This window comes from Gopherus flavomarginatus, chromosome 6 (assembly GCF_025201925.1).
Source record: "Gopherus flavomarginatus isolate rGopFla2 chromosome 6, rGopFla2.mat.asm, whole genome shotgun sequence".
NCBI classification, from domain to species: Eukaryota; Metazoa; Chordata; order Testudines; family Testudinidae; genus Gopherus; species Gopherus flavomarginatus.
The window spans coordinates 99,285,100-99,295,270 of NC_066622.1; the positions used below are offsets into that span (position 1 = coordinate 99,285,100).

Consider the following 10,171-nt stretch of genomic DNA (forward strand, 5'->3'; position numbering starts at 1 on the left):
GAGATTTTTATTCTTAGTTTGGAGTGGGTTGAACGGATTTTATATGAAGCAATCACTTTGTTACAGCATCTAACGACCCATATTCGAAGCTTTTTGTCGTGTTACAAATGGCTAGCTCTGAACACAGATCCCTTTTCTCCTAAACTGCCTGAAGAATGTCCATCTGAACACGTCTTCCTCTGGGAAAATTATCCAGCAAGACAAACAGCGTGAAAGTGGGGAATGGGGCGCGTGGGGGAGGGGCGGGGACACAAGATTCATAAAAGTTGGCTAAAATAAGTAGCTTATTTTTCCTATTACCACCCTCATCCTTTCAATCACTGCTAGGAAAAGGCACCCACTTGTGCTGGGTCGGAGAGTGAAGCTAGGGCTCAAATCCCCCAGTACAATACAATGTTACTTTGTGTAACCCAGTCTACAGCAGCTAGTTTACAGGCACAAACGACAGGCTTGTGCTTTCCGCAGTAACCGAGCCGATCGGGTGCACAGGCTCGCTCCGTGCCATCCCCCTGAGACTCTGCAATACCCCCCACCCCGCCCCCCATCATGTTCCTCCGCATCCCCAAGGCCTCTCCGCCTGCAGCTCAGACTCCAGCCACAATGGGGGGCGGGGCCCAGGCTACTGTCACCGGGCAGGAGAACGCTGCGAACGTGCGCCCGCCTGCCATTGGCCGAGCCCGGCACACACTCCGGCTCGCGACTGGTGGCTGCAGCACTGGGGGCCGGGTCGGGGTTTCTGGCTGGGCAGGGAGGGGGCGGCCGCTCCGGAGCTGTCTATTTAAAGGGCTCAACAGCCCGGGTGAGGGGACCGCATCGCCGAGACAGGGGAGCTCAGTGTGTACGTGGGGAATTGCACAGCACTACCCCAGCCCCTGCCAGCAGCCTCCAATCGGCCCCGGGAGCGGCACTTCGACTACCTCTTCCACCGCCTCCGGCTGCTCGCGGCCCGGTAAGTATCGCGGCTGGGGTTGGCTTTCCTTTCGCTGCCTGTTCGAGGCACAGCGCTCCGCTCCCGTTCGTTCTCTCCGCGGGTTGTTTCAATAGATGATCAATGGTGTAAACCCCTCGAGATCTGGGTCTCTGTTGCATTCGAGATCTTTCTGCATGACCGTGACCTAGCAGAGCTAGAGCCGTGCGTTACTGACCCCCCCTTTTCTGTGCTTGGATTGCAGGACCTGTATTTTGTGCTGATCTCCGCGTCCCCACTTCCACTCCGCAGGGTGACCAGCAGCAACGATGCCAGGCGTGTGGGACAGCTTCTCTTCCGCGCTGCCTCCCATTCCAGAGCAGAGAGAGAACCAGCCCTCACCCATCTCCCGGGGAAAGAGCTGGCAGCAGGAAGTGCCCGATCGCTGTGTCAGAGCGGAGAGCTCCGACTGTGAATCCCTGGACAGCAGCTTGAGCTGTGAAGGAGGTAAGCACTGTCGATTTTAGGACTGAAACGTCATGGTCTTTGGTGTTTTTGAGTTAAACTATAATGAACAGTTTCGGATGGTATACCCAAATTTAAGGCTACACACTTCCTAAAAAATAAAATGTTTTTTTTTCTAAATGGTGTCCAGTAAATATACCTTAAAACACAATTTAAGTAGCAAAATGAATGTACACCAGAGCTGTAATTCATTAAAAGCTAAAATATTCAATGGCAGAGGTTTAAGCTTAATAAAAATATTGTCCTATAAAACTGTAGCAGCCCGCCCTATTCCCCCTATCCCACAATACTGTTCTTTATCACCTAGGACTTGACTTTATTCTCACAGAAAAGCTGCTTCAGTTCATAAACTGATCAGTTTGCTTTCCCTTAATGTTTGGTCATTTGTAGCAACTTTTACTAGGGAGTTTGTGGAACAAAAGCCAGTTTCATGAACTGGCCAATACTGACCTGCCGCCTTTGATTTTCATTCACAGATGTAGAGTACCTGGATGAAGTTTCTTTGCCAGACTTTGACTTGTTAAATGACCCAGAAGATGAACTCCTATGTAATAATCTCATGAAACTAATCCAAGTCAGTCTGAACAAAGCCAACATCAATTCCAGGCGTTGCTCCCGACTTGTGATGCCAAGCCAACTCATCACTCAAGTCAGCAAAGAGCTGCTTCACCTGGCTTATAGTGAGCCCTGTGGCCTGAGAGGTGCCCTCATTGACCTGTGTGTTGAGCAAGGGAAGGGGTGTCACAGTGTGGGGCAGATTGCAGTGGATCCCAATCTTGTGCCTACTTTCCAGCTGACCCTTGTGCTAAGACTGGACTCCAGGCTCTGGCCTAAAATCCAGGGACTTCTTAGCTCTGGGACTTCTTTCACTCCTGGTTTCAGTCAGTCGCTGAAGCTGAGCACTGGATTCAGAGTCATTAAAAAGAAGCTTTACAGCTCTGAGCAGTTGCTAATAGAGGAGTGTTGAAGGTGCCTCAGAGGAATAACTGATCATAACTCTTTGAACTGGTGTAGAGCACCAGGAGAAACTGAAGTGACAACTTAAGTGCTTTGAAAAAGTGAACATAAGCTGGCTAAAATGTGGCAACTCTTTAGAGTCACTAAGGTTGGGTTAATTTGGAGCATGATTGTACAATTCCAGAGGGAAATAGTCCAAACAGAGAGCGAGGGCAAGGAGGAAGCTTGCTGGAAAATAAAACTGCACCCTGCTTCCCTCACTCTCAGAGTGGGCATGGGTAGCAAGTGAGTGCTAGCTGTAACCTTTTGGTGATTGTAGGACAATTTTATTGTACTCACTACTTCAATTAGTCTTGTGACAGTGCTGATGCCAGACGCAGCAGCAGGGCTGCTTTGGGAGTAGACAGTCTCCCTATTTCTGGCTGCTTTTTTTAATAAAATACATTGTAATCAATGTGGTGGGGGGTTTTTTGTGGGGGGAGGGTGGTGCATGTATGAGTGAATGGTGGTTAAACTTGTCTAATGGGACCAAGTATATGTATTTGGATCAAAGATGATGCTCCACTACTGACATTAGGGCAGCTATATATAGACTCCAAGTGAATGTAGAAGCAGGAGTTGTTGGGCTGTAATCACTTCATATATTTGATGCTTGAAGAAAATGCTGCTGGGAGCTGCCTACAGCACTCCAATACTGCATGCCAGAGGGAGGTGTGATGTGATGCTAGGATGAGGGCAGGAACCCTCATAAACAACCTATATGATATGCCATGTAGTGCTTCTGTTGATTACAGTTTACATTAATACACTTGATGTTCAAGTGCAAGCCTTTCTATGCAATTGTATTGTGTTTTGGGTGTTTTTTACTTTTCTAATAAAACCTAATTGACAGCTTGTCTCTTTTTAGTTTCTCTTGTTTAACATAATTTGAGTAATATCATTTGAAAGGTAGTGGACACTTTCCTTCACTTTGTAGGTTTAGAGTATCTTGCATAAACCATGGTGAGGACCAAGTCCTGCTTCACACACACCATAGTACCGTAATCCATTACTAGCAAGCACTGATTTTCAGCAGTGCTACTGAGCATGAGTAAGGGTGGGAGAAGCTGCTTCTTAACGTAGCTCAGACACCAAATGCCTGGCATTTTTGGGAGACCGTTTGTCTTTTCCGCCTGCCTGCCAGGCTTCTTTGAACTGTGTGGTCTCAAAACTATGTGCCTCAAATTCCACTTTACTATTTGAAATAGTAAAGTACACTATTAACAAGGATGTACAATAATGTCATAACTTCTAATTGCAGGACATTTAAAATTGATAGAGGTAAATCACTCTAGTGAGCAAGCACAACAACAGCTAGTCTTAGAGCACCCAAGTGAGCTCTTCCCATAGAAGATTAGTGTCTGCCACTTTAGGGAAGAGCATATCAGTATTAATGCTCCTCAGGCAGTGGCATTAGAACGTGATGCCCTGATTTCCAGCTTACCACTAACAGGGATAAAAAGCTATTACAAAATTCTGCTTCTGCCTGATGCAATATACCCACTCCCCTTCTCCTGGCAGTTCTTAGCCAGCCTAAGTATTTTCATTTTGAAAATATCCTTCACTCATAAAGCTACAGTTTTAAGGATGACTTGGGTTTGGTTTTTTTTTAAGTGTACCTGTTCGTATGGCACTTCAGACACCCCACAGATTATTTTGGCTTCTGGTATGTCTGAACTCATTGAAATCAATAGAACTATACCAGGGATGAATTTGTCCCAAGATCACTTCTCCAAGGAGCTTAAACTCCATATTAAAAGATAACACCACCAATCCTGAGAGAGGAGGAGGGAACATTTCTTGAAACAGAAATGAGGTTAAAGAAAGCTAGTAGTTTCTGTTTAGTTTTATATATATATATGGTTGTTTATATGAATTTTTTTTTGTCCCTCTGAGGATTACTTAGCTCCTAAAGAGATTATGAAGGGCATCCCCAGTGTATTAGGGAGCACCACAGCTAACTAATGTTCTGTGTTTCTAACAAAATATTCTAGTTGAAGTCCATGGTGTTACCTAGTGAGGCAACTGAGCAATAGTACACAAGATTGTATTTGTTTTTGTCAGCCAGCCCAAATTTCACATCGTGCTAGTGTCTGTGTGCTGTAGCATGGGATAGAAGTTTCAATCTCAATTTCAGTTCTTAGCGTTAGGAAGGCAGTGTGCTTTCCCCTTGAGGGAACACATTTCTCTCAAATCCACCTTCTGAGCAACACTAAAGACTCAAGGAGCTGTGTCCATCCTTCCTTAAAGACCATCATGACAGGAAGTCTTTCAAAGAGGGTGGTGCAATGAAAGATTCCTCAGGATCCTATTTCACCATTAAAATACAATAGTCGCAATACAGAAAAGGACATTAACTGCAAAATTCTACCCTGACTTACAGCCAGTAAGTGGCACTGGGTATAAAGCAGGATATAACATGGCCTATAATATTTAATAGGTTATTTCCTTACTTTCAAGAGTAGCTGTAGCAAATAGCAACCACATTTGGTCACCTGGTTGTCAGAAATAGATGCCATTTTTTCCTTAGCAACATAAACTGCACATATGTGGCTCAGATAGCATCAGTCTTGAGATAAGGATTTGGATTAGTTGCTTTGTACTTTATGTCTGGCTGGTTCTTGGAACGGGAGGTGAAGAGTTCAAATGAGCCAAAGCCAATGGCCTGTAAGTAGAAGAAAAGATGCCAGAATAGCCACCAAAAGAAAATCAGAGAAAAGACAATCATGGAAAGACAAGTTAGGTCATTCTAATCTTTACCCCATCCCCCAGTGCAGGATTGTTGCCTACAATACATTATCCAGTGCTTGTCCTTTAATCCAAAGGAATAAGACCAATTATATAAGCCTACAATTATAACTCAAAAGCTTGCACTAATGCATATATTAAGTTGCTTGACAAGTTAAGAGTGAAGCAAGATTGACCAGGTATGGGATGAAGAGGATAGAACAGGTTTAAAAAAATCCATTTATGTTTTTTCAATGGAAATTGGCTTTTTCAATTAAAAAGGAGTTTCCACAAAAAAGTCTGGTTTTGACCCAAAAAATTGGGCTTTAATTAAAAAAAAATGGGGATTACTCCCTGGGTAAATTACTACTCAGTGTGAGTAAAAGGGCCAAGTCAGACTCAAAAGCAATATCAGAATGTGGAACTTTAACATTACTTTTAAAGGTTTTCAAATAGTCATCATCCCGCCCTGACATTTTAATAGCATGGCCCCTCCCCATTGATAAATTCTTAGGGATTCGAGGAGTCCCTCAAATGTCTAAGGAACCTCTGGCATTTTTCCAGAAGCAAAATATCTGCACTCTGGGATTTTGAAGACACAAATTTCTGAATGGGTTCATAGCACACAAAGTACTAAACTGTGGAAAACAAATCAGGTGGCTCTTGGCTGCAACAAGCAAGAACAGAGTGTTAGGTTATTAAAAGCCAAGCAGGTCTTGGCAGGAACCCAGGAGTCTGAGCCATGCAATCTAAAATGGACATTTCTCACTATGGAGAAGAAAGAGGATACAGGCAGTCCAAGCCAAACATCTCATTTCTGTGTCACCAGCTGCTGACTCCTGGAACAGCCAATGGATTAGCAGCCAACTCATAAGGGCCCAGTCACTAGTTTATTATTCAGGATCTACTGCAGAAGGCCATATCCAATGTTGCATGAAACCATGTCAGATTTCATGAAAAAGTTGGACATAAACAAGGTCATGATTACCCAAAGGTAGCTTTCCTGGTATAAGAACAGGGGTGTACTATATTGGCAAAGCACTCCTAGGGTACATCTACACTACAGGATTATTCTGATTTTACATAAACCAGTTTTGTAAAACATTGTATACAGTCGAGTGCACGTGGCCACACAAAGCACAATAATTCGGTGGTGTGTATCCATGTACTGAGGCTAGCGTCGATTTCTGGAGCATTGCACTGTGGGTAGCTATGTCGTAGCTATCCCATAGTTCCCGCAGTCTCCCCCGCCCATTGGAATTCTGGGTTGAGATCCCAATGCATGATGGTGCAAAAACAGTGTCACGGGTGATTCTGGGTAAATTTCGTCACTCATTCCTTCCTCCATGAAAGCGACAGCAGACAATGATTTCGCACCCTTTTTCCCTGGATTGCCCTGGCAGATGCCATAGCATGGCAACCATGGAGCCCATTTTGCCTTTTGTCACTGTCACCGTATGTGTACTGGATGTCTCTAACAGAGGCGGTACTGCAGCGCTACACAGCAGCATTCATTTGCCTTTGCAAGGTAGCAGAGACGGTTACCAGTCGTTCTATACCATCTGCTGCTGTCATGGGTGCTCCTGGCTGACCTTCGCTGAGGTCGGCTGGGGACGCAAAGACAAAAATGGGAATGACTCCCTGGGTCATTCCCTCCTTTATGTTGTATTTAAAAATAGAGTCAGTCCTGCCTAGAATATGGGGCAAGTGTACTAGAGAACCAGTGTACCAAAGAGCACAGCCGCTCCGTGTCAGATCCTGCATAAATGATGAGCTGCATGCCATTCTACGGGGTGCCCCTGCAACAATCCCACTCATTGCTTCCCTCCTCCCCCAACCCTCCTGGGCTACCGTTGCAGGGTCCCCCCATTTGTGTGATGAAGTAATAAAGAATGCAGGAATAAGAAACACTGACTTTTTAGTGAGATAAAATGATGGGGAGGCAGCCTCCAGCTGCTATGATTGTCCCGGCAGGACATTAAACGGTGCAGGGGAGAGGAGCCCAGCATCCCACTGCTATGATAGTCCTGGCAGTTCAGAATCTTTTCTTTACACATGAAAGGGGGGGCTGATGGAGCTCAGCCCCCAGTTGCTATGATGAGGACGATTACCAGCCGTTCTGTACCATCTGCCGGGAATAACCGGGAGTCATTCCTATTTTTATCCAGGCGCCCCTGGCCAACCTCACCTGAGGCCAGCCAGGAGCACTCATGGGATGATGACAAGGACAGCTACCAGTCCTTCTGCACTGTACCATCTGCCACCGGGGAGGGGAGGGGAGAGGATGCTGCTGTTCAGTGCCGCAGCACCCCGTCTACCAGCAGCATGCAGTAGACATAGAGTGACATTGAAAAAAGTTACGAAACGATTTTTTCCCCTTTCTTTTACGGGGGGGGGGGGGGGGGGAGGGCGGTAAATTGATGAGATATACCTTAAACCACCCCAGACAATGTGTTTGACCCTACAGGCATTGGGAGCTCAGCCAAGAATGCAAATACTTTTCAGAGACTGCGGGGTAGCTGGAGTCCTCAGTCCCCCCTCCCTTCATGAGCGTCCATTTGATTCTTTGGCTTTCCGTTACGCTTGTCACACAGCACTGTGCTGTGGACTCTGTATCATAGCCTGGAGATTTTTTTCAAATGCTTTGGCATTTCGTCGTCTCCTGTAATGGAGCTCTGATAGAACAGATTTGTCACCCCATACAGCGATCAGCTCCAGTATCTCCCGTACGATACATGCTGGAGCTCTTTTTGGATTTGGGACTGCATCGCCACCTGTGCTAATCAGAGCTCCACACTGGGCAAACAGAAAATACAATTCAAAAGTTCGCAGGGCTTTTCCTGTCTACCTGGCCAGTGCATCTGAGTTCAGATTGCTTTCCAGAGCGGTCATGGTGGTGCACTGTGGGATACCGCCCGGAGGCCAATACTGTCGATTTGTGGCCACACTAACCCTAATCTGACATGGCAATACTGATTTCAGCGCTACTCCTCTCATCGGGGAGGAGTACAGAAACCGGTTTCAAGAGCCCTTTATATTGATATAAAGGGCCTCATTGTGTGGACGGGTGCAGGGTTAAATTGGTTTAACGCTACTAAAAAATCAGTTTAAACGCGTAGTGTAGACCAGGTGCTAGAGTGTACACAGCTTTACTACCAAAGCTGCCTTCTGTATGGACATAGTAAAACCACCCCCGAACAAAACAAGCTATTAAACAAAACACGATGGTAAAAATGCTGCTATACTGGCAAAGCTGTATCTACATCAGGGACTTCTGCTGGCACAGCTATGTTGGTCAGGGATCACACCTTTTCTCACCCTGACTGACCTAACTACGCTGGCAGAAATCGGTAGCGTACAGCTGGCTTGAAAAGAGGATATGTTTTGCCAAACTGTGTTAAAAAGATTGGTCCCTATTGACTTTAGTGGGAGGTTTGCTAGAGTAAAGAGTAGAGGATTGGGCTCTGACTGAAAATAAGGTTGTACCACTGTACTAGAATAGTTAAAAGTGACAACTCTCCTGGTGTGGTTGCTTTTATATCCATATAAATGTGCTTATACTGGTATAGCTCACTCGTATATGGGAAGGGGAATAAGTTCTACCAGTATAACTGCATCCATACTAGAGGTTGTACCAGCATATCTATAGATGTTAAAAAACAAATAAAATAGGGTTAAAAAATCATCCCCAACCAACATAGCTACACTAGTACAAAACTTGTGTGTAGATCAGGGGTCGGCAACTTTTCAGAAGTGGTGTGCCGAGTCTTCATTTATTCACTTAATTTAAGGTTTCACATGCCAGTAATACATTTTAACGTTTTTAGAAGGTCTCTTTCTATGTCTATAATAGAAAACTAAACTATTGCTGTATGTAAAGTAAATAAGGCTTTTAAAATGTTTAAGAAATTTCATTTGAAATTAAATTAAAATGCAGAGCCCCAAGGCTGATGGCCAGTGAGAGTGCCACTGAAAATCAGCTTGTGTGCTGCCTTCAGCACCCATGCCATAGGTTGCCTCCCCTTGGTGTAGATCATGCCTGAAGAGAGAATACCCTGTAACTATGGGGAAAGGGGCACTAGGACATACAATACATTTTTATGGTCTTCTTGCAAAAAGATTTTTAATTCTGTTTGGAGTATGGCGGCTCTCTCTATTTTCTTACACGCCCTTTCCAAAACATCCCAGGCTCCTCACGATTCCTGTAGTGCTAGACCCAGGGTCTCTGATCCCTGTTGCTAAGACAGTAGGTGGCATATTTATTACATCCAATGTCCATGGCATATAGAAGAGATTCCCCTTTGCCAAAAAGCATACAGGTAAATGTAGCTAATAATGGCACAGGCATATTGAACAGCTATAGTTTCTGTGCACCCAAGTAGAATATTAATCAGTGCTCAGGAAACCCTTTTAAACAAAATACCCATGAACCTTTGCCAGTTGCAAAACACAGACATCTATTGTTCCGTGAACTGGAGCAGTTCATGGGGAGAATCAACATATTACATCAATCTGCTAAATAAACTTTCAGTTTACCAAAGGGTAAATAGAACATTTACCTTAAAACCACAGAGTACCTTAGAGGGACACCAACATCTTGAAATCTTGTCATTCAATTTTTAAAAAGGGATTATAGTAGTTTCAAGTCCTAAACCTGCACAAGTTCTCCTGCTAATATTTGCAGTTTTATAATCACATTTTTAAATGTTTCCCTCTACTGTGAATGCCCCCTCGCGCACACAGAGGAAACTGACTATACACAAGAAAACTCACTGTACATAAAATTCTGCCAAACACACAAAGTAAACAAACTGAAAAAAGATCACGCCCACCCACCAACCAACTTCTTTCAGAAATAATCACCTTGACAATAGCAGGTTCAACATTCTCAGACAAAAGTGTGATTTTTAAATTAGTCTTTTAAAAGAAGAAGTCATTTTGTCTCTGCAAATAGCACTCTTAGCCCTGGTAGGTTCAAGCTGGACTTGACCTTATATTTAATTCTCATTTTTAGAT

General features: G+C 44.4%; 1 protein-coding gene across 1 annotated transcript; it reads left to right on the forward strand.

The window, feature by feature from the left end:
- The first annotated feature begins 1,013 nt into the window (after nt 1-1,013).
- Nucleotides 1,014-3,215, forward strand: DDIT4 (DNA damage inducible transcript 4). Its single transcript, XM_050959748.1, has 2 exons — nt 1,014-1,414; nt 1,909-3,215. The coding sequence occupies exons 1-2, from the start codon at nt 1,237-1,239 to the stop codon at nt 2,397-2,399; spliced, it is 669 nt and encodes a 222-aa protein (XP_050815705.1). The 5' UTR covers nt 1,014-1,236; the 3' UTR covers nt 2,400-3,215.
- Nucleotides 3,216-10,171: the final 6,956 nt, after the last annotated feature.